General features: G+C 39.7%; 1 protein-coding gene across 11 annotated transcripts in view; it reads right to left on the reverse strand.

Moving 5' to 3' along the window:
* The window catches only part of AKT3 (AKT serine/threonine kinase 3), a 265,359-nt gene that overhangs the window by 121,834 nt on the left and 116,542 nt on the right, over positions 1-26,983 (reverse strand). For 9 of the 11 annotated variants that reach the window (XM_048843724.2, XM_048843729.2, XM_048843725.2 and 6 more), the window contains one exon: positions 15,941-16,066. In XM_048843724.2, coding sequence (XP_048699681.1) covers positions 15,941-16,066 — 126 coding nt within the window. Of the gene's footprint in view, positions 1-15,940; positions 16,067-25,159; positions 25,308-26,983 lie in introns of those variants that run through there. The other 2 variants (XM_075126956.1, XM_075126957.1) reach the window with 2 other exon arrangements.

A 26,983-nucleotide genomic window follows, 5' to 3' on the forward strand; every position in this document is an offset into this window, starting at 1 on the left:
TTGGTTGTCAGTGCCAAAGGTGGTGCTGACTTGGAAGTTTGGTCATGAGGCTTACACCATTTAGTTGGCTTTGGTGCTGAAGCAGATCTTTGAGGGCCGTGTTATCAGCCTGGTCAACCAGTGACATGGCTGGAGGTTTTAGCACCTCACTAGTTAGATGCTCTCTCAGTGTAAGGTGCTGGTCTCAGTGGGTTCTAGATATAAAAGCCTTACAGACTGAGCACTATATTCGGCTGTAGGCCTCACCCAAATACATCCCTCAGTGAATGCATATTCACTTACAAAAAACTTTATTAAACTGGACTAAAGGTTGCTGCTGTATACTACAAATACCAGTAATGGCTTTTTTCTGTCACTATGTTGCCACCCCACTATTAAAAAATCATGAGTCAAACCCCCATTTGCGCTAAAGAAAATGAGAAGATTAAAACATCTTATGTTTTTTATATGCTTTGTTTTATATATCTCATGTTTTTGAGATTTTTCAGCAACAAAGAGGGCTTGAATTTTTTTAAATTAATGCTGGAATTCTCAGGTATTCACATGACTCCAGGGCTCAGGCTTTGGGAAAAAGCACCAAATATCATGAGACATGCAAAAAAAAAAAAGTCATGAGAGTTGGGAACACTGCAATATCTTTCTGGAAAATGGGACCTAAAAACCCCAAACTAAAGAATGCTCAATTAAGGTCTCAATGTATATCCCTGGGAAAAAATGTTTTTACAAGAAACAAGAAATGACAAACTGATGAAAACCAAAAACTGCACAGTAGAGAATTTCCCATACAAGATACCTACAGACCTTAAATGTTCCTCTGAGGGTAAGCAATAGGGAACGGGAACATCACAGCATCTCTCTATCACCAGTCCAGTTTAGGACTCCTATTTATACGCACCAATAGGATCCTCAGTGTGGCCTTTGTAGCAAAACTAATATGGAAAGTAATCATAATACTGGATATATTTTGCTTTTTCTTGTTTCAGCTGCACAGGCACAACAGAAGATCAAGCAACATATCAGGTATTTCCTAAAGGTAGGAGCTATGCTGACTCACAACTAGACAGTGGCTCACTTTACAAAGCCAAAGGCAAACTAAAAACTTTTTAATTTTAAGTTACAGAACTTGTTCTTGCTGCCACTAGATCACAATGGAAATATTCCAAAAATATCAGTCTAATGTCTCCCTTGCCCATCATTTTTCCCCTCAAAAATTTTGTTAAGAAAGGTAATTTTGAGTGGGCTTGTATTTTAGGACTGTATTGACAAAACGATTCCAAATTTGTACCACAAACGTTATCCCAGTCTCTGAACAGGTATACCAGTTTTACAGCTGATCTAATTATTCAAGTGCATTTTAGAGAGATTTGAAAATTGGTCTTCAAATTTTGTTGCAACCTTACCTATGGAATTGCTAGCATATAACAGCATGTCTAATCAGTTCCCTTAGACCTAAATTAATTCTGTTGCTTAAAAAAAAATAATAAATAAAAAAATTCACCTCATTCCTTTTCTTGTGAATTCAAAAGACGACAAAAAGTTCACTGCTGGAACCTTTAGTTTCTCTTCTTTTCAATATCTTAAAATCATATAAATGATGAAAACTACCCTCTGACCAACTCTAAGTTTAAAATTTAAGAAAAGCAACACCACTTCTCTATTTAGAAGGTAGTAAGCACTTTCAGAATTAATCCCTAATCCTTCTGCATTAATTAGAGGGAAAACTGTCATTAAAAGGTATCTGAAACTCTCATTATTAGAACATATCTTCACCTTAACCATCTCTTTTAAAGACAAGAAAAAGACAGCTCCACTGAAGAGTGCCTTGCAAGCACAATCTTTCAAGGTATCAAAGGCAAATTCCACTTGCTCTCACTTTTGGCCAAAACTCAAAGGTTCCTGTGAAGGGATACATTTCTCCCCAATTACTCTTTAGATAAAACAGAGGATGAAGGCAGAGAGCCAGTTTTCAAGGATATCTAGTTATGAACATGCTGTGTGATTACTCACATATTCATTGCATGTGCAAAAAGTAATTTTTATCAGTGGGTCCCTGAAAGAGCACAAAGCACTTATGGTGGCCAAGGGATGCAGTAGTTTACACAAAGTGACATGACAATAAGCTTTCATTTTTGTTTACACAACAGTGTATCTGTTAATAACGATAAGCCACAGATATTCTGTGAATAAAGCATCTTCCCATTCTCTCTTTGCTAGGCAGGCACTTCTCTCCCCTCTTTCTTCCTGTCAGCATAGTGGTAAAGTAAAACTTTTTGATATCATGATGTGTGTACCCCATCATACAGGACTACCAGAGTGCCTTGTTTTGTATGGAAAGCAGTGGTTTTCTAAAAATCAGAGTCTTCTCTAATATAAAATGAGAATTTAGGACCTTGCCTACACATTGAAGTTGCACTGGTTTAACAAAAATCATTATTAAACTGATTTTAGTTAAATCAATGCAAAACGCTGTATGAATATAGTTCCATTGTTTTAAAACTGTTTAGCTTGCACCTGTAAATTTACCAATGCAAGCTAAACCAACATATACCAGGTTTACATAAAAGTAAGTATATCCACAAAGAGTTTTCCAGCAGTTTAAATCAGTTCTTAAAAAAAAACACCTTTAGTTAAACTGGTATAACTTTCTGTGTAGGCCTATGTCTCAGAGCATGGGGACTAACAGAAGGAAAAAGTCCTATAAATCCATGGTTTTCTAAACTGGCCTCTAAACAAAACACAGGCCTGTTTGGTTTAAGACACACTGGCCCTTACAACCAGAGTGCCTTTGTGGGGGCAAGGGTGGTGGTGTTCACCCTCCTCATTAGTAAGGGAGGTCCGAATCAATGAATGGGATTGATCCATCTGGTGCAAGCGTTGCCCATAAAGAGTTTTATGGGATGAAGGCCAGCAATTTTCCAACTTTGCCCTATGCTGTCGCCACTAAAAGCTGTGGATGAGGTCTGGTGAATCCCTACCACCTAGCCCAAATCCTCCTCACCTTTCTTCCCTCCCACTATGAACTGCAGTGCTCGGCAGCAATATCCTCTCTCCTCACTATTCTGGGAGCAGCATTGCCTTATGCTGCCATGATTGCACATGTGTTCCTGGATCACTTCTGCTCAGGCCACCTTGTCCTTCCCTGGCAAGAAGCAGTTAGTGCTCAGCTAAACATCTGGGTTCCTTGGTTGGAGGTGAGTGGCAGCTTTTTCTCCTCACATATTACCAGCATGCTTCCCCTCCATAAACTTATCAAGCTCAATCTTGAAGCCAGTTAGTTTTTTTGCCACCCACTGCTCCGCTTGGAAGGCCGTTCCTCTAAAACTTCTAACTGTCAGTCTAATTTCAAGCGTAAACATGTTGATGGCCGCTTTATATCCAATGTGAGCACACGAACAAATGGTGCTTAACTTAAATAACTCCTCTCCCTTTCTGGTATTTATCCCTCTGACCTATTTATACAGAGCAATCATATCTCCCCTCAGCCTTCTTTTGGTTAGGCTAAACAAGCCAAGCTTGATAGGAGTATTGAGCCAAACAGAGGACTGACAGATTACAGAGCCCAGAAGACGCTGTGAGACCCTGCTGCAAGAGGACGAAACAGCATAAGGCATGGGCTTTTTGTCCCAGACACCAAAAATAAAAATAACGCACCAGGAAGGTGGTTTAACAAGGCCCCAACGTTATTAATTTAACACATTCCGAAAACTATCCGACAATAACTCATCCAATGCAGTGTGGTCATACTTACACAATCCATATCAACCAAGAAAAGGCTGCCCTTAACCCGAACCCCATCCAAATCTTTAACCAGGTTGCAACACCAAGGCTGCGATGCTACTGGCTTCCCTTCATACAAGACAATACGAGCCCCAACCCATCACCCACATTGTTGAAGGGATGCCTTCCGATAATCCGACTTCCAGTTAATCAGGGAACTGAACCTGTTGTAATAACTGAGGCCTAGCAGGTCCGGTTGTGAGCTCAACTGTGGAAAAGCAGGTGAGAGTCTTATAAAGTGTTACAGTCATCTAAAATAACAAATGCTGAAAGGAAAAAGTACAAAATACAGACAGAGACTAAATTAGTCCAAAAACAAGGTCTACGAATACAGCCAAAGGACTGTGTTGAAATCATGTCTGATAAACAAGAGGAGAATGGAATCAGAAAGCTTGTATCTTCCACAAACAGAAGCTGGCCCAATAAAAGATATTACCTCACTCACTTTCTCTCTCTGATATCCTGGGACCAACACAGCTACGACAACATGGCAAACAAAACTGGTGTGTCAAAAATTAGGCCTAATTAGTGAATAGAATAATAATTCATCTCCCACTTTTGGGCTCCTTAAAAAGGAATATTTGGGGGAGGGAACAAATGGGGAACAGACTTCTGAGGGAAAGGCAGACAGGCCTCTGCTTCATTCTAAAGACTGTCCCTTGTTCATGAGCCCTGAAGTTCAACATATTGAAATGTCAGGCCATCACCGTTGCATGAATGAAGACCCAAGCCTGATTACTCGGTCTTCCCTTCCTTCTTGTATTCCTTTCTGACCCTCATATTCTTCCTATCCTCTCTCTTTCTCAGCTTTTTACCTGATCCTGAGATCAATGCAGCACACAGCATCACTACAACAAAGTGTAGTGTCCCGAAGTGTTTATAATTTAACCTAACCTTCCTACCCTCCCCAAGCAGCTAAGGGGAAAGCAAAACAAAACAAAAACATCAACCAGCTGGTCCAGGCCAATCTGGCAATAAGGGAAAAATTCCTTCTAAGCCTCAAAAGTCAACTGGTATGATGCCTTCAGCAAGGTCCAAAATCCTGGTCCTGCTCTAATTCTAAGGAGTGGAAGGAGGGAGCTGTTGTTCCTGGGTGCAAAACAGTGCCCTGGGCACAGGAAAGGGCTTATAAGCCCTCTCATTCAGTGCACAGGGTCCAATAGGCTTCTACTGCAACCTTCAGTCCAGTCTATCAGCTGGGAAGACCTTCTTCCCCCAAGTACCCTATCTTCAAGATCACAAGGAAGCTGGTGTCCCATGATGGTGGGCATGGGGGGCAGGCAATCATTACAGGACCACCATGGCTTTCTTTCCCCCACTGGCCCAGACAAAGCCAACCCATCGTCGCAACTAGAGTGCTCATTGTAAACTCCCTGCTGCACAAGGGAAGCACTACTTCTATACTTCTTGTGTGTGTGTAATAAAGTAGACCATAAGTGAAGGGATGTTGTTTGAAACGTACAGATCTGTACATGAATTCAGCAGGTATCCAAGAAGTAGAAAATTAAGTGGCAGATGTGATCTCTTGGGCTAAGCCAACCCTGTCACACTTTCTTTTCTCTATTTATAGTTATCAAGGTTTTGGTTGAGTTCTCCTTTATAGTTTATTGAAATGAGATCTCATAATATTTATTTACAGATACAGGATTTCCCCACTCCTATCCCCCATATTTATTTAGGAGGTTTACTGGATTCCTCTTCATACATTTGACAAATTTAATATGGACTTCTTTCTAACTGGGCAATTTTTCTGGGCACGTAGCCAGCCCACCCCCTTTTTTTTTCTTGTAACTCCAAAGCTCCTTTGCTGAAGTCTTAAAAGGAGGGTGTGACTTTAAGCACCCTTGTATTCACAGCCTTCACACAGTTCTAATAATCTTTGTACACAATGTAACTTGTGAGGTATCATTTGAAAACGAATAACTAATTTAACATCAATATTCTTTTGTGCAGTATGAACATGTTGTGTATTAAGAGTTATGGATGTATGCTGGAATTATTATCAAAGTGTGTTTAATCCAAATATGTCAGGAGGAGATGGTAAACAGGTCTGCCCTAGATAAAGGGATGATTATTTGCTTCTCTGACCAGCCTAATCATCAGGCAGAGACAATGAAGGTCCAATTTTACATATCAGGTAAACAAAGTTATCAAGCAAAAAAGTGGGGGAGGAGTCAACATGTCCTCTACACCCAGCAGGAGAGAGGAGTTTATTTTTAAGGAGTTTTATCTGAGTTTACTTTTCAAAGAATACATTGCAAAGATTTACTGGTCTATAAAGGGGAAGGGGGCTGAACCTCAAGTGATACGCAACTGAAACAACTGATTGTATACAATATTACTGTATTATAAAAGTATATAGAGTGAGGTCTTTTCTGAAAGCTAATGACACAATGGTGATTAATATCATGGTGAAATGTACAGATTAACACGATATGAGGAAATACGGATACTTAATGATATTAGGCTTTAAAGTCTGTGGCCAAACAGGGAAAAACAGGTTCGCTCCCAGACAGGAGAGAAGGAAGCTATTTATCTGTCTCTTATGTAAATTAAACAAGGTGGAATCAAAACAATGAAAGCCTCATTTACATACAGGAGGATGGGAAGCCAACAGGAAGGGAAAAGACAGCATGAGGTCATCCTGTCTCTTGAACTAAAGTAACTGAGCTTTGGAAAATATAAGAAAAGACAGAAGACATCTTTGACATCCATCATTAGACAGACAAAAGAGGCCAGAACTCTTCAAAGCTGAGAAAAATGGGTCCTTTAACCAAGAGCGGGCAGAAGTCACTGGAAATCGAATACAGGTGAGAAATCTGCTTAGGCAAAGATCTTTCACCTAGAAAGACAAAGAAAGCCAGCATCTTGTACTTCCATGGAAGGTCCTGACTAAGGGAAAGTCAGCCATGTGTGGGAACACAATGACTGGTGAGAAACCATCTTAATCTAGTAAGGTACAGGCTTTGGTCAAGTTTTAGACTTTTAGATGCATGCTTTCACTTTTATTTGCTTATAACCCTTTCTAACGTTCTCTCATACTTGAATTCACTTAAAAGCCTATCTTCTTGTGCTAATAAACTTGTTTTACAGTTAATATAAACCAACTCAGTACTGTGTTTAAATGGAAGGGTGTACCCCAGTTAAGGTTATAAACTGATGTGCTTTTGCGTCTTTGGAGGAACAAATGAACGTTATTATTTCTCTTAACTGTCCAAGAGAAGAATAGACATTCAAGAGAACATAGTTTTGGGAAAATTCACGACTGGGAGTGTGCTGGGGTTGTAACTCAGGCTTGCTGGTTGTAATAACTAGGGCTGATGACAGGTTGGTGGAGTCGGAATTGCTAGACCAGGGCTGCCAGTGTACACGGACACTCGGTGTGGCCTGCATGCTTGTTGCTGACTGAACATTCCAGGCAGGAAGTTACAGTAGCAAAGCTTTGTGGGGAACTCAGGTAAAGTTATAGGGTAAGAGGTGACAACCGCTCACTGGTCTGGATTGCACCCTGAACACTGTGACAGAAGGATTTAGATGCGTCTCCCCACTGTCTTTAAATTTTTAAACTAAATACTGTAGCTGTGGGACAGAGGGGAGAGGTTTAAGCTAACTTCAAGCCATTTTAAGCAGACCACCATGTTTCCTCTAAATCATCCTGAGAAAAGTAACACCACTTAAATACTTTGTCCTGTGACAGAAAAACTATGATGAACAAAACTTAGGGTATTACTGTTTAGACTCCTGCCCAAAAAGGTCTGATGAATCAAAGCCTTATCAATGTAAATATACCTCGCCTTGTCAGAAATGAGGGCCTTGCACTAAAAAATGCAGATTCTGCTCCCTCAGCATTTCCCTTCAGTCACTATACTGTAGATAGAAAGCATTCACTGTGCAGGGTTACAGATAAAATATTTTACTGCTGTGTTTTTGAAAATTTTGGAAGATATTAGGAATAAAAGCACAGAAAGAGTGCCAACAGGTCTTGGAAACAATGGGCTTGTCTACACAGTGCAACAATGCTGTGATAAATGAAGCAGGGGTGGGGGGTAGCTCCCTTTTATGGACACACGGCTAGCCAGTTAGCTACAAAATCCCTGTTAGCAGCTGTTCTCAACTTGCTTTACCTGTAAAGGGTTAAAAAAACCCATAGGTAAAAGGAAAGGAGTGAACACCTGACCAAAAGAGCAAACTGGAGGGCCAGAACTTTTTTAAATTGGGAAAAAACTTTCCTTTTGTCCGCTCTGTCCCCTCTCTCCGGACACTCCCACTCTTTTCTTTCTCAGCTCTTCCCCAGAAGGGGGGTGAAAGGGCTTGAGGGTACCCCACAGGGTGGAATTCCCAAGTGCACCTTCCTAGGTTCAAAGGGGTTTTTTTGCATTTGTGTGGTGGCAGCATCTACCCATTCAAGGTCAGAGAGATACTGTAACCTTGGGAGTTTAATACGAGCCTAGAGTGGCCAGTATTAATTTTTAGAATCCTGGTGCGCCCCCACCTTCTGCACTCTAAGTGTCAGAGTGAGGAATCAGCCTTGACAAATGCGCACTAAAGGAGCGTGATTTTTAAAGCACACCAACGGGTTGTGGACTAACTGGCCTGTGTAGATCCTCCTGGTATGAACTAAAAGTTCCCTAATGCACATTAACATAGTACTGAACAGAACTGAGAGTTTGTGAAAGTTGTCCTGGAGATTGAAATCATCTTTTTAAACACAGAACAGGTACAGCTTAAATAATGGCACTGCAAACTTGCCAACACCACTGCACCAATGAGTATGAGTCTCCACCTGAAGAGACTGCCCTCAAACTTTGTCTTTTCTGCTTAGACAACTAAAAAAAAGATGCAAGTTACAGCCAATCCTAATGTTTTATCATATGGACAATAAGAACTGGACTGAAACTATCATCTCACATCACAAGAACAATGAATAGCCATCACATGACATGTTGCAGTCAATGCGAACTTGACCAAAATGGTATTAACAATTCTCTCGCTGTCCATCTGCAAAGCACGAATCTATGAGAAGTAACTTACTCCACTTTTATTAAGAATGAATATGATACATTGCATGAGGTTGCAAACCTGCAGCATTTCAGGAACTTTCCAATCAGAGGCCATTAGACCAATTATTAAAGCTTACCAGGTGCTGTAAATCTAGATGCTGTTTTCATTCACTTTTTTCGACTTTTTTGGGGGGGGGAGAGGGGTTAATTCAAACTCCTCCCCTAATAAAGTAGTGAACAGAAAAATTATATTCCTTTGCCAATTTACTGTGTGACAGCAACTTGCATTATGATTTTAACTCTTTCATGTAATTTTTATGTTTATGGTTAATGTCAGATGCTACTCTGAGGGCAGTCTGTTTACCTAATCCTCACTCAAACTCTCAAAACTTCTTTTTATGTTATGCAGCCACATAATGCATTTTTTCTCCAAGTATATTTCTGTTTCTGGTAGATGGCTGTAAGACAAATAAAATCTGTTTTATGAAATAGTTCTAATTTATTTAACCACAGACCAATGGCAGAGGATTCAAGTTTCTCAGACACTAAAAAATGTCCCTGAATTTTACATTCATTCTTTTCTTAAAATGTATTACTAGATTCTTTATTAGGCAAAAATGTATCTTCCTCTATTCTTAAAGACACTCCACTGAATGCATCCGATGAAGTGAGCTGTAGCTCACGAAAGCTTATGCTCAAATAAATTTGTTAGTCTCTAAGGTGCCACAAGTCCTCCTTTTCTTTTTGCAGATACAGACTAACACGGCTGCTACTCTGAAACCTGTCTTAATCAACAATAATCGATGTTAAGATTATCCAAATGATTCCCCTCCAAAAAAGAAAAATGTATCTTGTTTACCAAAAATGTCCTCTCTTCAAGTATCACAGTCCACAAATCCATGATAACAGTTCTTCAGTCGGTATGGCACAAGGGAGGGAGAAGCAGATCTGTCCATCTTTGGCAGGAAAGGGAAGCCACTCCAATCTGAACAGCCCACCAGTTTGAGATGTTTTCCACAGCCAGAAAAATACCACTGACCACAACTAATTATTACACATTATAGGAGCTATAATATACGTATCTAAAAACCCACTACAGCACATATAGGACTCCAAACTAATGTAATTAGTCAACAGAACCTAGGCCCTATATGCGTTAGATCTGTGGGCCTTGCCACTTCAAGAATGGAAAATTTCTGAAAAAAGAAAAGGAGTACTTGTGGCACCTTAGAGACTAACCAATTTATTTGAGCATAAGCTTTCGTGAGCTACAGCTCACTTCATCGGATGCATACTGTGGAAAGCGTAGAAGATCTTTTTATACACACAAAGCATGAAAAAATACCTCCCCCCACCCCACTCTCCTGCTGGTAATAGCTTATCTAAAGTGATCACTCTCCTTACAATGTGTATGATAATCAAGGTGGGCCATTTCCAGCACAAATCCAGGGTTTAACAAGAACGTCGGGGGGGGGGGGGGGGGGGGGGGGGGGGGGAGACAAAACAAGGCGAAATAGGTTACCTTGCATAATGACTTAGCCACTCCCAGTCTCTATTCAAGCCTAAGTTAATTGTATCCAATTTGCAAATGAATTCCAATTCAACAGTCTCTCGCTGGAGTCTGGATTTGAAGTTTTTTGTCTGTAATCGCGTGACCAGAGAGATTGAAGTGTTCTCCGACTGGTTTATGAATGTTATAATTCTTGACATCTGATTTGTGTTCATTTATTCTTTTACATAGAGACTGTCCAGTCAGAAACAAATTGTCCTATTCTCCATCAGATCAAGGTCCACGGTAAGAAAAGGTATAGAAAAGGAAAACAAAAATGATTATGGGCATGGAATAGCTTCCATATGAGGAGAGATTTAAAACACTAGGACTCTTCAACTTAGAAAAGACAACTAAGGAGAGATAGGATAGAGATCTATAAAATAATGAATGTTGTGGAAAAAGTGAAAAAGGAAGTGTTATTTACCCCTTCACATAACACAAGAACTAGGGGTCACCTAATGAAATTAATAGACAGCAGGTTTAAATCAAACATGAGGAAGTACTTCTTCACACAACCCACAGTCAACCAGTGGAACTGGTTGCCAGAGGATTTTGTGAAGGCCAAAAGTATAAGTCGGTTCAAAAAAGCATTAGATAAGTTCATGGCGAATAGGTCCACCAGTGGCTATTAGCCAAGACGGTCTGAGTGTCTCCAGACCTATGACTGCCAGATGCTGGGACTGGAGAACAGGGGATGGATCACTTGATGATTGCCCTGTTCTGTTCATTCACTCTGAAGCATCTGGCATTGGCCACTGTAAGAAGACAGGATACTGGGCTAGTTGGACCACTGGTCTGATCTAGTATGGTCATTCCTATGTTTAGATTATTTTAATGCAAGTATTAAGAAGGCTGAACTTGAGAAATTGGAATGCAGAAACAACCAGTACCAAACTATTTGTTAGCTATGAATTTCTCCTCACCAAGGAACCACTGTCTAGAGCAGAGGCCTCAAACACGCGGCCCACGGGGTTATTTCCTGTGGCCCGCCAAGCTCCCTGCGCCCCCCACCCCCGGAGTTATTTCCTGCGGGCCGCCAAGCACCCCTCACCTTCACTCCCCCTCCCTCCAGGCGCTTCCAGCCGCCAAAGAGCTGTTTGGTGGAGCTTAGCGCTTTCCAGGAGGGAGCGGGGAGCTGCACGCTCAGGGGAGGAGGTGGAGAAGAGGCGGAGCAGGGGCGGGTATTTGGAGAAGGGGTTGGAATAGGTGCAGGGAAGGGGTGGGAAGAGGTGGGATGGGGCGGGGCCTTATGGAAGGGGCGGAGTGGGGGCGGGGGGGTGTCAGTGATGCGGCCCATGGGCCAATGTATTAATCCTCATGTGGCCCTCGTGGTGATTCGAGTTTGAGATCCCTGGTCTAGAGCACCCTTCATCTGAAGGCAGCAGCTGTGGAAGATAGGATGTCCAATTTTTAGAGAGTTTGGTGAAGGTGGCCGACAAGGGCTATGTTGCAATTTCATACATTTCCTCTTACAGATCATAAGAACACTTGGTCTACAAGTCACCACAGCTCTAAGGAAATGGGCGTTGAGATTAAATGATGGAGCTAAGGACCTTACTCTTTAAGATTCTGATATGGCCAGATGAATCCATCCTAATATGAAGAACTTAAACATCTTCTTTTCTTTTGATACTGAATGGCACAAGACAAAAAAGAACCTTTGATTTTTTCTAAAGGGCTTGGAATGCTCAATATGAAATCAATAAAGCCTGTGTGTCACTAAGAATATACTGAAGTCTCCCTTTCAAACCTGATGTTTTGGGGCAAAAGGAGGGCATGATCATTTCCTGTGCAAAATGAAATACTGAATTTACTTTGGATGCAAAGACTGGTTTTAGTCCTGATGACAATTTTGTCACAGAGGAAGGTGAAAATTTGAGATTTAATACATCTCTGAGGATATGTTAGCTGAGAACTACTTTGACAGACAAGAAATAGTGAAATTTTTCTGACATGTTTAAATGGGAACAAAATTAGGGCCAATAAAATGACATTCAGATCCCAGAGTTATACCTGATGAACTCAAGGGGGGCGGGGGGGAATCAGTGGTGCTGCACCTAGGAAGCGCCCAGTGTCTGGATGAAATAAAAACTTCCTCTTCCTAGTGGAACTCAAAATAGCACACAGAGGAAACAACTGAAATTGATGAATCCACAGTAATCCACAAATTGTACTGTCCTCCAAATGTCCTTTTCTGCCTTTCCTCTGCACAGGACTCTGATGACATCATTTAAAAACAGGCACACACTCCTGTCTCAGAGCAGCTACAAGTATGTCTATACACACTGGATCCAGTTACCAAACTAAATGGTAAGAAGCAGTACTGAAAATACTGGTGCCCCTATGTAAAGTAAGACTTGCCTGGGAGCTGACCGAATAGGTATTTCATATGAACATAGGCTTCTCTCAGGTCTGTGGAGTATAGGAAGTCCCCTTTGTTGATGGCTGCTAAAGTTAACTTGAGCGTCTCCATAATGAATTTTTGACTTCCTTAAATATCTATCTAGGTATTTTAAATCAAGCCCAGACCTGTTCCCCCAAGCACTCCTTCACAAGGAAAATAATAGAGTAAAGGCCAAACTTCTTTGGGCAAGGATCCAGCTATACTGCACCACTTTGAAGCAGGTGAGAAACAGCCTCTCTGCCATACTCAGTCTCTTCAGCCAGGGAGAGATGGGAGTCCCTTTGGCTCAAAACAACCACCTCTTGCTAGATGTTCCAGAGGAGTCTCTTGAGAGTAAGGGTCTAGAAGGCCCAGTCACAAGATAACCCAGGAATGGAAGTGCCAGAGCTCTAGCACTTTTGAAGCTGCAGACAGAAGGCAGCAGTCACTGAGGGTTGAGGCACATCCCAAAGGGAACAAGTCTCTGACCAAAAAAAAATCTGCAATAAACCCCTGAAAAGTTTGCTGCAAGGGAAAATCTGTATTTGGAAGAGCATGGAGAACGTGTGAGGCATGAAGGCGTGGAGGAGAGGAACATTAGTAAATGATAAAGAAAGTGGACCATGAGGCCACTTACCACTGTCCATAATGTCTTCTGGTGGTTCTGGCTGCCTTCCCTTCACAACTAAGGGGAAGTGGAGAAATGCTGTGTAGACTGTAAGGAAGTCTGCTTTGCTTGCAGGTTGGCCAGAATTTGTTCAGGCTTTTATTCTGTCTGAAAGCTAGATCCTTTCATGAATACAGTGAGGAGGTGCTGGCAGCTTCTCCACTAGAGAACCAGCATGGCTTCTCCTGTCTATCTCCGTTCCAGCTCTGGCAAGGGAGACCAAGGAGACCCTTGCATTGAATACAATGATTCTGATAGCCCTACTACCTCCTTACAGAAGCAGCATAAATTGCTGCCCTGACATTTGATGAGAGGCACAAAACAGTTTTTACAATACCAGGACTTCCTTCATGGCTTGTCCACCATCATGTCACATCGCCAAGATATCAATATGTCATCTTCTTTCTTCTCATGCACAATACTGCAATTTCTACCCTTTAGATGTTAATGGAAATCCAAGACACTAAACCTAAGTGTGTCCAAAAGGTAACACCTTATTTTCCTCACCCATGTTCTTAGAATTCTTCAGTGGTTACTTGTGTATGCCAGAATCCAGTACGAAGTCTTTTACCCTAGTTCCAAGGTCCTCAAATGAACTACTGCAACTACAATTACCAAACAGAACTTCTACTGTATTCTCCATGTTCCTTTGATAGTAGGCTTCTTTCTATTTACTATCCTTATCTCTCCAGAGTAGTAGGAAGTTTCTTTTACAGATTGCTCCCACATGAAGTAACCTCCCTACACACTTTTCAAATCAAATATCAAGAGGCATTTTTTCTGCAATATATAACTTCTTAACCCTCTCTTTAATGTAACAATTAAATGCTACTCTCTAACTCTTCTACTGTCCCCATAGCCATTCTTTCTGAAACTTGGCCACAGGATCTCCCTTCACTGCTCCCCTACCTGAACTACAGATACTATACGATGTATTGCAATCTATATAAATTCCTTGCACTAGTATGAGTTAACGCATAGGCTGTGTATTGCATCATATCATACCAGTCTCAAAATGCCCTGTTGCGACCAAGTGCGGTACTACAGGTGTGCCTTGTCTTTGGGTGTCAGTAAGTTCACATTCACAGATTGATGCAATGAGGAGCCAAAACAAACAAATAAAAATAAATACGTCTCCTTCAATAAACCAGCATAGAAGGAGTACTTGGAAAAATAGTTCAAGGGCCCTAAACTCAGTACCCTGGTTCAGAGATCCCAAACTTAATTAAGTCCAAAAACGAGGCCTCTGAGCCTGGTCAGGCTACTCTTCTGGAACTGGAGAGAGTTCATCACCCCTTGCAACCTGGATGGCTTTTAGTCCCCTCTCTACTGTTCAGCTTCCTGTTTCTGTTCAAACAGGCCAAGCCTTAGGGCTGAGCAGACAGCCTCCTTAAATATACTCAGGCTGTTTTGGTTGAGAGTTCCTGGTTGTCTCTTAACAGGGCAGAACACTCCTTCACAAAGGGTGTAGAATATGAATGAGATTTTCAAAAAAGCCTAAGAAGATTTGGGTGCCTAACTCCTGTATGCTCCTTTGAAAATTCTGTCCAAACTCTAATTCTTATAGATCTACAAATGACAAGGCTTAGTTATCATATTATTTTTCAAGCTAACTTGCAACAGGACTTGAGTGTCTAACTCCCTGAGGCTCCTTTGAAAATCCCAGCCTTTGTCCACACAATATCTTTATTCAGTTTAGTCCCTCAAGTACTTTCATTTTTGTGGCAAACACCATAGGCCATATGTCTTCATTTGGAAGCACCTTTCTACTGTCCCCACCTTCTGGGGATGAACTGAATCTGAAAGGTTACCTTTTAAACAAGCTCTATAAAAACCTGGAAATCAAGATGGCTCCATTTTATCCACTGGATGCATACTTCACAGACTTGCTAATACATGTAAATTGTTTGATTGCTTGGAACTACTGATTACCCCATGTGGAGAGCTGATTACCTGATTATCCAAGAGACTAATCCTTTAGCTTGATTTTGTGCCATTTGACAGTCCGGATAATTTTCTAATTACTTCGAGTTTTCAAGTGATTTTATAGGTATTACTGGGGAAAGGAAAAGAGTGGGAGTGTCTTCGTATAGGTAACCTTTTCCCACAAATGTACATCTTATTACAGTCGCCTGTCTAATTTGTTGTTGTTAGTTAAGGTTACAGATAATGAAGAAACTTTCATTGGAAAAGCTTCAAAACCTAATATTTGGTAAAACTTTAGTGGTATTTCCAAGGTGTTGTTTAGAGTTTGACTTCAACCACAGTAGAACAACCTTGACTCACAGCATCAAACTTAGGTTTGACAGTGAATTTTTAAATTACACATATAAAGTGTAATGTAGTAGGTATTTATCAATATGCTAAGAGCTAACATTTTATATTGAGTGATAATGTCTGTCCCTCCCTCTTTATATAAGCACACTACCATGGGATCTAAAATATTTTAATACAGTAAATATATTTAATATTAGTAATATATATAATTATGTGCAAAGAATTAAACAGGTTTATAGTGATTTAAATACTGTAGGTATAACAGATGCTGAAGAGAGACTTACTTGCCACTGAAAAGTTGTTGAGGGGATATGGTAGATCCACATCTTGGGGCTTCTCCTTATACCCTATGAAAGACCCATCTGTCTTCAACAGGAAGTATCTTGGCCGCCAATTTTTGATATATTCTCCTATATAAGAAAAATATACATTAATATCAAAGAAAAGAAAGACTTTGATAGGAGATGTTACAGCGCCGTATCCGTGCCCAACATTAACAGTGTCAGCATTTGTTTGAACAATTTTCTTCATTTAAAAGAAAAAAAGTCACACTTTTATAATTAACTGCACCTTATGTCTCCAGAGATTCATTCAACAATACACACAGAGTTGTGGGCAAAGCAAAACCTTACACTTAGATCACATACATTATTTTAAAAACACTGACATCCTAGATACTGTTTCCAAAGTGAAATGAATAATAAAGAAACAGCATGCACTGTTTATTACATTATGGTAAAATCCAGGGCCAAGGAGGTAAAAATGGACCTTCTCTCTTGTGAGCATTGTTGATTACAAATTAGCTTTCCAGAACTTATCTACCATGCAAAGACCCAATGCAAAATCCAATTTAAGAATAAGAATAAAACAGAGGCTCAGAAAATTGTCCAATTTCATACACGAACAGAGGAAAATACATATACTGTGTAAAATCTTATTGAGGTCAAAGAGCTGTTAAAAACTGCTTTTAAATTTAACACGTGCTTGGAAAAGATAATCAAATGCAGTTTAAAATTAACTAGACAGATGCACTGTTTACTAGAAGTAGTGTAAACTACAAGCCGTCAACCACTAAATCATATTACCACCTTCTTCCACTGATGCATGCCGAAAATTTTCCACAAAGAATGTAAATCAATTTCAAGATCTTTCTGTTAACCAATTAGATGTGCACTTGATACAGCCAGAGAAGTAAGCAAAATCTAACACATACAGTTGTGATATTAAAGGACACAATCAACAAGTAAGTACATCAGTTTGTTCATAATGCAATTTCAAGAACTTCACTGACTATTGAAATGCTCCTTCACAAAAGTATTGGTAAGAAAATAGTGAAACTAATATGCCAAGCAGATGGTGTTGTGGAATGAACTTCTATCTTCTGAAAAATTATTAATGCAAGCTATTTTCATGCATTACTAGATTAAAATATGGGAAACCAATCTTCTCCAGTAAATCAAAATGGTCTGAATCAAAAACTTTGAAATCAGAAAAGTGACTGGTTTCAAAACTTTTTATGATGAATTCTAGAGAAATGTTTTATCTAGATGATTTATTCAATGATATTTCAGGAATAAAGACAATGTCTTCATCCAAATAATTCACAAATAAGTAGTAATCAACCAGTAATGATGTGTTGTCTACTATGAACAAAACCTCCTGCAACACTTCTATATCTGGGTCTTTAAAGAGTTTAATGAATACACTTAGATCAATTCCCATGTTACTTACATACACTAGTGCTAAACAGCATGGTTTTGCCTTACGTTTCAGCCCCAATATAGTAGTAGCCCACAATGATAGCCAGATGCAGAACATGTCATTCCAAAAGGAATATACAATACAGCACCACTTCTCAGGTCTCTTGCACCACGGATGTCTTTCTTTAAAATACATTAACTTTGCCTGGTTCTTATATACGAATCACACCCAAATTTGCTTTTTCAGGATGTTGTTTCCCTCACAAAAAGAAGTTAATATAATTTTTGCACACAGATACATTGAAGAATATGCCTTCTCTTGAAATGATCAATATTGCTGTAACAAAACTGGCCTGGATAAAGGCTATTGAAAATGGAGTGGGTTTAGGTGAATATACTTATGGGCAGTTTTTTGTTTATATTGTAATTTTTAATATATAGATACCATGCCCATAAAAATGGATGGATGCCCACACTTGCACTTCAGAAATCTGAAGAATAAAAACAACAACATACTGGTTAACATTTCACTTAATTGCTGAAATAGCTTAATAGTTATCAAGATACACTCATTTTCCTCTGCTTAATTTATAAAATGCTCCCTTATAAAAATAATTATGCTCCCTTCTGCATAATCCAATTGTTTTAAGATTAAAAACAGCTTTTGGTCTATGTTTCTTAAAAGTGATCAGTGTTCACATGAAGCCAAAAATTCTCACCATAAGAAAAAAATACTCATACATTACATATCTCAGGATATTTGTAATGGAGGACAACTCTCTGACTTCCAAATGACCTATCAACATTTCAACTTTAAATTTTTATGTTTTTCAGCAATAAAAATATGTGCATATGTAAACATCATTTAAAGTCTATTACATTTCTAAAGAAGCAGCTAATACTAAATTTGAAGTCATAGTAAGACTATATTTTCAGAATAGAACATATGTTTACCAAGTACCTTAAACATAAAAGAACTGCAAAAGCCTTACATTTAAAAGTTTGTATATTCAAGTGTTAAGATTAAAGTAAAGGATTTTGTGAGAAAAGAAAAGTCCACATGGACCAACCAGCAGAAAAGATGGCCTGACAATTTAATGAAGTACAGTCTTTGAGGTAGTTAAAATAGCAGTAGTTTTCCTATAGAGAATTATTCAGTTTGTACCCAGCTTCCTGCTGTGTTAATTTAAACTAAATTATTATTTAGCTTAAATTTACGCCTTTCTAAATTAAAAAACATGTTCTCCTAGAATCTGCTTACTAGACTTGGAAGAGCTGTATAATTTTACTCATTGCACTGAAGTAAACCAAGTTATTCATGCATCTTTTTAACTCTGGTCAAAGTATTTAATGCTATTACAGAATAATGACACTTTCACATACAAGGAAAATTCTGTAACCCAGGAGTCAGCTTCAACTTCTTTGCTCCTCTAGCAATATTTCCCAGGGCGTTCCCCAAAATTGGGAATTGATATGGCAACCGAAATTCTGATTCACATGAAAATAAAAGTCTGGATCTTTGACAAAGCAAAAAAAAAAAGAAAAGAAAAAAAATGTTGAGGTAGCTATACAAGGAATATGGTAATACTGAGTACGTCAACACTAGAATAGAAGACAGCTGTGTAGACATTTGGGCTTAGGCTGGAGCCCAGGCTGTGGGACCCTCCACCCTTGTGGGGTCCAAAGGTTCAGGCTGCAGCCTAAGCCCGAATGTCTACACAGCAATTTTACAGCCCCGCAGCCCAAGCCCTGTGAGCTGACCCAGGCCAGCCCACAGATGTTTAATTGCTACATACACGTACCCACAGGGTCATGAGAATGAAGTTCTGAATTGCTCTTCACCTGACATTCTTTGGTTGTTATTGCCAATGCATTACGTGCAACACCAATGAAAGGGGGTTTATACTGCCATTTCTTTATACGGCCATTTCCAAGCAGATAGCAACATGACTTGCCTTCAGATTTTTTTTTTCTGATAAGGAGTTTGTTGTAGTGATGTAATGCTTGTAATTTTGATACTTTGCTAAAGAGCTGTGGTGGGAGGAGATTTCTGTGGAACCAGACAAGAGTCTTCAGTTTGCTCATGCGCACATAAAACGAATCTCTTAAAGTCAGTTATGTCTTTAAATTTACCTCGGGTCTCTAACTATGTCTTCAAACACAGACTTCACCGAACACTTTATGGTTCTTTTTACTATTAACATCCATTTGTAATCTTAAGAAAATGAGAATTCAGCCCTCCTTTTGAGAATTACTAATTCAAAAATACCCAACTAATTTTATTGCTGACGAATCACAGTAATTATTAAGACAAATTGGTCATCTATGCAACAGATAATTTAACCTATTTTATTTAACAGAGTTTGATACTTTTGAATATGAAAAGGGCTTCTGGAGATGTCAGGAAAACATTTTTAAGACACAGAGCTGACAGGCAACGGAAGGAAGCCTTTGAGTTCAATAACTTGCTTCCCAGAAAGGAGCAACAGCTGCCACACAGACACAAGTGAGAATTAAAAAAAAAAAAAAACAAAAAAAAACAGTAAGCAGAGAACACCAAAAATCTGCCTCAGATATTTCCTTATCAATTTATCAAAATGGTTTTAAAAGAAAGAACATTGTGGGGTGAGGGATTGTTTGGGATTTTTTATTTGTTTGGCAGGGTACCGGGAAGGGGTGGGGAAACGGGACAAAGCGAGTTGTACTATTTTTTTTATTTTTAAAGGAGAAATGTACATGTTTTCTGTTTTAAAATAGACTACTATCTCTCTCGTGTCCAGATAAACAAATGGAGGGACAAAAATAACAATGTACCTTTACAGCAAAGACTAGGAAAATGGGGCAAACAAAAACTGTTTAAAAGAAACCAAGGCTAAAGCATATTCATATACAAGTTATTAAAATGAAGCAAGATCATGAGAGATGCCAGGTCAAGCAAGACATCAAAAATACTGCTTTTTGTTTTTAAATTGAATTTACTTACCATGGCCCTCTGAGGGCAGTGTTACCTAACACAACATAAGAAGCATCAGAAGTGACTTTTTACCTAAGATGACAGTTATTAAATTTACAATGGTTTTAGTAAATATTTACCTGTTGTGATTTCATAACATATGGAAATTGCAACGTAATCTAAAGCAACTGTAAAAAAACTGAGATTAAAAGAAATGAAAAGTATATCTTCCCTTAGCATCAAGTGTATGCTGTTTAATATAATGGAGTATTATAGATGCACGCACACACACAAATTTACTTTAAGGAGAGCCAAATTTTGGCAATAAATGTTTAGATCCTATCCTCTCTCTTTTATATAGTAAGGCAGCCCATATTTAAATAAAAATGCATGTTTCCAAGAAGCCACTGCTAATACTAAATGACATTTTGAGTACATCTATATTAAGACTTGAAAAATTCAACTGTCTATTCACCAGTGGGAAGTTTTCCTTATTAAGTGTGAAGAGCATATATTGCCATCTATTTATGCAGTACTGAAGCCTTCCTTAAGAAGTTTCTAGCCTGGGAGTGAAGATAAATGAGAACTGAATGTAAACTGAGGGAATGTTGTCTTCCTGAGGCTACAGACCATTCCAGTTCACCTAATGTTCCTCCCAGCTTAACAAAGTGCTATCACAGTGTAATTAACAAGACTGATCAGTTTTACTACTGCTGTTCAGAACCTATGGGCAGAAACTGTCAAGAACCTTGTGAGAGACCTTCCTCCCCCTTGCAACAACCAGGAAGCGGAAAAGGGAGGAAAAGGCAGAAATCATCTTCTTTCCAATAGGACATGGACAGAGATCAAAATTAAGAGGTTGACTGAGGCACCCAGGAAAATCCAGTAACAGCACTCTAGTTGAAGTCGCAGCACATTTCCCAGTAGCTGGAAGTGAGTAGGACAGCTGGGCTTCTTACCAGGGGCACTGTTCCTGGACCTCACTAATGGGGTTCCCATACCCTCATCTTTTGTACGTACCTCTAGCTAGAATGCCCCCCACCCAGTTTATCTGGTAGAAGACTATACAGGATCTGCAAGATGCCAGACATCTTTGAAATGAACAGGGGAGCGTAAACAGGAGTAGGACCTTCCTTCGCCAGGACATTCCACCCCCTATGGCCAGCCAGAGTAAGATAGGAGCCAAATGGCTTCTTACTCCTGATGGTCATTACTTTAAACCTTTGCCTTGCCAGGGTTTCTTGAGCCTCTTGCTCTATTTTAGCTAGAAGATTAATCCTCCAACTGGTAGAAAACTAGTAAATTTTCCAAGCTCTTTTGTAGATTGCCATGCCAGTCAAACAGTCTTCAAAACAATAAAGAAAGGCTATTTACCTTACAGTAATTGGAGTTCTTTGAGATGTATGGTCCCTGTATGTATAGCACTGTGGGTAAACATGCACTCTGTATGCCTGGGAACGGAAGATTTTTCATTAGCAGTGTGCATGGGTCTGCTCCTGCATCTCCTCTTGCTTTGGATCGAGGGCATAAGGGGCAACACAGACAAACCGCCTCTCCAGTTCCTTCTCTAAAACAAGTCACTTTAGGAAAGGATCTGAAGCTGAGGGGAAGGAGGGTGGGTGGTGGTATACAAATAGGGACGACACATTTTGAAGAACTCCAGTTTTTGTAAAGTAATCTTTCTTTTTTTGAGCAATGCTTTCTATGTGCATTCTATGTGGGTGTCTCACAAGCACTACTCACTGAGGAAGACAGTGCAAGGAGCCACTAGGGTTGCCAACCTCCTAATTTCTGAAAATCAGACATCCGCCCCGCCCCCACCTCTTCTCTTCCTCCAAGTCCCCGCCCCTGCCCCCAAGTCCCCACCCTCTGCTCACTCCTCTCCCCTATTTCCCATTGCTCACAGCTTCCCTGACTCCTCATTACGAAGTCTGCCAAGCCCTCTGCTGCTTTAATGTACATCCGTCCACACTTGAACTGCAACATAAGAATCACAGAGAAATAAATTCAGGCCTGGCATTAACAGAGTATCCATCCCTATGTGTTAACAGTCTCAGGCCCTCTTCTTATTACAGGTCTGAATTTGGCCTCTTTGCTTTAAGCGGAGGCCTAACAAGCAGATTCTGGTCCCACCAGCACCTTTCTAAACCCTGAGCAACACCAGCATGAGCAGCCAAAGGACATACAAACCCTAACTCCAGCATGCTGCCTGGGAGTGCAGGTCAGAAGAATGCTGTGGCCACATGGGAGCAGCCAGCAGCCCTGCTGGTGAGATAGGATGTGGCCATCCTGCACAGTGCCTCCCCTTGCACTGCCTGCCCAGCAGACCCCTTCCCCACCCGCTCGAGCCCTTCCCACCTCGGAGCTGCCTGAGAGGGCGGCCAGAGGAAGCGCTGGCTGCCAGGGCAGCTCGTGTTCATTCCCTCCTGGGGAACATTCCATGCCTGCTGGGAGCTCCTTACCCCACTCACCATGGGCCCCCACACACTGTCTTTGATCGCAAACTGTGCTCCTCAAAGGGGCCGCCCAAGCCAGTGCATGCATGCTGCCTCAGGAACTGCCTCTTCAGGGCTGGGCAACAGGTTGTCACTCCACTCCCTCCTTACCCACAGGCCGCAGTGACCGGATATTGCCAGGTCCCCTTTTCCACCCAACTTTCCGGTCGAAAACTGGACACCTGACAACCCTAGGAACCATGCTGCACCACAGACTGCAGGACCACTGTGCCTCAAGATGCACCTGCTGAAGAGGATTGTACTAAGGCCTAATGTCTATAAAGGTATGCACAAAGCCCCATGTTGCCATTCTACAGGAGGGGAACACCCTGAAGAGAAGCAACCAAGGTAACAGTAGACAGTAATGAAGAAGCAGAGTGGGGAAGGAAGCAGAGTGTCCCCAGACATGAAGAATGCTGTGTAGCTCAAAAGTTTGTACTTTCCATCAACAGAAGTTAGACCAATAAAAGATATTACCTCACCTACCTTCTCTTTCTGATACCCTGGGACCAACACAACTACAACACCACAAACCAATAATTATATATGACAGTGAATGTTGAGATTCAAAAAGTTAAAGCTTTATAACCATTAAAACAGTCAACATCATGTCAAAATATACAAAGTAAATATCCTTAAGTTAAACCCTAGTAAGCAATTTCTTTATTTTGCCTACGTGTAATTTCCAATTATTATCCATGGAAATATTTTTTCATCTGTTTGTGTGGTGAGAGAAACATTGACCAATAAAAATTTAATACTTCCAAGCCTAACTCTGAGTCTGATCCAATGTGGCAATTCTTATGGCCTTATACACCTTTGTGTCCTAGTATTTTAGCTGACTTTTTTAAAAAGAAAATTACTTAATAGTAATTCTTGTTCTCAGAAGGCTTGTAACAAAAAGGCAAAACCCCTTTAGCTAAGTACCATATCCAATGAATTCCCTTGCTGATCTTTTTGCTAATTCTAAACATATGTCTTCCCCATTTTAAATTACTGGACTGAATCTCTGTCCTATCACCTGTAAATTTAGTACTATTATGGATTCTAGTCATCGTTCAAATCTTTCCTTCCTGTTGCATTAAACTCTCAATAATTTTTTTAAATATAAAAATATGGGAAAATATTAAGAATAAATATTCAACAAGAAAAGCGAGAGATTGCCCTATACAACTGTAATATCAGTCTCTAACTTAGCAGGTCTGGACTCAGTTTTTAAAAATGCATTTGCTTAAATGTGCATCTAACGTACTCTCACAAAACTACTAATGTGCCATTGCAAGACAAGGATTTGCACACACAGGTTACATAATGCATCTCCTCAACATGAGCATGCACAAAATCATCTTGCCAATTTAAACATTACTCTTATTTCCCTTTCACTCTTGAACACTTCAGAAGACATGTAACCCAATCAAATTCAATGGGACTATTCAAATGTGTGAAATTGCTCACTTGCAAACGTGTTTACAGGTTCAAGTACAAATTTGGGTCCTGATCCTATAACAGTAAATGTTTAAAGTGGCAAGATTTTCTTCCTGATAGCTCAAATTGGACATAGAAAAGGTCAGTTCTGAATCTGGCCAGGATGTCTCTAACTCTTCATAATTGTAGCCTGAATTTTTAAAAGCAAGTTCATAATCTTATCCAGCACAATTTGTGACTAATCATCAATATGGGAGTGTAGGTACACATCTTTCAACTCATTTCAGATGAAAAAGCAGGTCTTTGAATCAACTCACCTGCTGACAGTCTCGAGGAAATATATCTTGAAATATATATTTCAAGATAACTGTTTTTATTATTGGAAATTCTTGATGGATAAAGAATAATGTATTGCTGCCTAGAGCAACCTGGTCTTTATTGTCTATAACTGTAATATCTAAATCACCCTGATTATATTTCTTGTTTCTCTTGAGATGAGCAAATTTATATTCCATTTCAGTAATAAGCCTAGTGTACTCTCCACTTCCTATGTCTGTTCTCACAAATTCCATAATTGTATACTTGCATACTACAAAGTTTTAGTGCAAAATTCTGCCCTCAAATATGACTTCACCAACCAATGGAAGACCAGTTTGAACAACCATGATCCTTCTAAAATATAAAATCTTCCTACTGTATTTTCCACTACATGCATCCAATGAAGTGAGCTGTAGCTCGCGAAAGCTTATGCTCAAATAAATGTGTTAGTCTCTAAGGTGCAACAAGTACTCCTTTTCTTTTTGCGGATACATACTAACACGGCTGCTACTCTGAAATATGATCTTTCTGGCACTGTAGAACACAGAAGAACATGGAATAAATCCATGAAGAAGAAATGCCAACCCAGCTAACAAAAAGAAGGTGACTCACCATTTGCAAAACTACTGACCTCTGCCAGGACACAGATGTAGAAAGCACTACTTGGTGGGAGGCAGTCACACCTGAATTCTCAATTAAACTCCAACTGAAATAATAATTCCAAATTATGCCAAGACGACTGAAATGCTGATTCCAAGGACTAAAAAAGAAGACATTAAATGCTCTCATCAGTTTGTTTTCTTAGTTCAGTAATCTTGAAGAAAATGTCTTTTCCAGATTTAAGACTGACATCTTTCTTTTTTCCTATAAAGACACAGAATAAGATTTCTGCTAAGCTCGTTCACATAATATTCAAGTGAGTCAGTGACTAACCAAAAATCTTTGTTATATCCTGATGTAAAAAAGTTAGAAGAGAAGTACACGGAAACAGCCATGGAGCACTTCAAACTACTATTTCCATTTACCATTCTTAAGGCAATATCTTTATCCCATCAAAATAACCCAACTACCAGAACAGTAAACTTAACTCTTCTATGCAGTGTAGTTGTAGCTGTGTTGGTCCAAATATATGAGAGTGAAAAGGTGTGTCAAGTCTGACTTTTATTGGACTTACTTCTGCTGCTTAAAGAGACAAGCTTTGAAGCTTACACAGACCTGAAAAATTATTCTGTGTCAGCTCAAAAGTTTGTCTCTCTTAACAAAAGAATAAGGTCCAATAAAAGTTATTACCTCACCCACCTTGTCTCTCTAAACGTATTCTTAATATTTAAGAGGGGAAAGTCTGTGGATTTAACTTTCCACTTCCATAATCTAAAGTAAGAGATCACCTGACAAATAGGAAAAAATTAAATTTACACTTAACCCTTTTGGGACAGCTTTAGTCCTTCTCCATATGTCTGTACCCCTTTTCTTGTCAAAAATTTTCATTTTTACTTCTTTCAAGTGAACCTGGAAATTCATAACAAACAAAACAATCCCCCCAAAAGGGGATATTAGGGGGGAGGGGAGAAAGTATGATTGAAGTCTGTGGTTTAAAATCTGGTTTATATGCAACTGTCAATACACAGGAAAATATGAAAGAAAGTTAGCTGACGGTCTTCAGGAGTGGACCAGCCTTTCACCACTGGAGAAGCATTCAAAATGTGATCAAGTTGCAAGAGAAAATTAGTCTGCTAATCTAACACTAGCCCTTAGTGCTTATTTGTCTAGTTTTATATAATTTTAAACAATTTTTAACTGGCATTTTCTGCCCAGGAAAGGCCCAAGTTGCGATAGCAAGGGTGTGCAACATATCACTCTTGAGATACTTGAAAAAAGCTACATAAGAGAGCTTACCTAGTGCCTGTCTACACATTTCTTGGGATCAAAATAATTTTATTACTCTATTTCCACAAGTACTAAATTTACCAAAAGCTTAAAAATAGCAAAGAAAACTTAATTTCTCTCTCAGAAAGGTTCCTTTTAGAAAACAACAATGGAGGAAGGGGAAATATTAAACTCCCGAACTAATTAACAAAACTAAAGGAGGAGGTGGGGAACAATAACAATTAGTATGTACCCTCCCCCCAACCAAACCTCCAAATACACTCATTCTGTATATGCACACACAACAGCAGCATCATAAACCGTCTCAAGTTCTTGCCATTATTCAGTTCGACATCTGCACATGTTTATGCGTCTCTCCAAACAACCTCTTGAACACCCTGCTGGAGCTGTCATTTTTTTCTTCTCCCTATCTGGCAGATGGCAAGTCAACAATCGGCATCAACAGCAGCCGAATATCTCCCCCCTCCAGCCTACCCCCCCTAAACAGACACAATAATAACTTCTTTGTGCTTCCCCACAATGCAGCTGCTTAAACCATTTCGCTACAAG

This window comes from Caretta caretta, chromosome 3 (genome assembly GCF_965140235.1).
Source record: "Caretta caretta isolate rCarCar2 chromosome 3, rCarCar1.hap1, whole genome shotgun sequence".
NCBI lineage: Eukaryota > Metazoa > Chordata > Testudines > Cheloniidae > Caretta > Caretta caretta.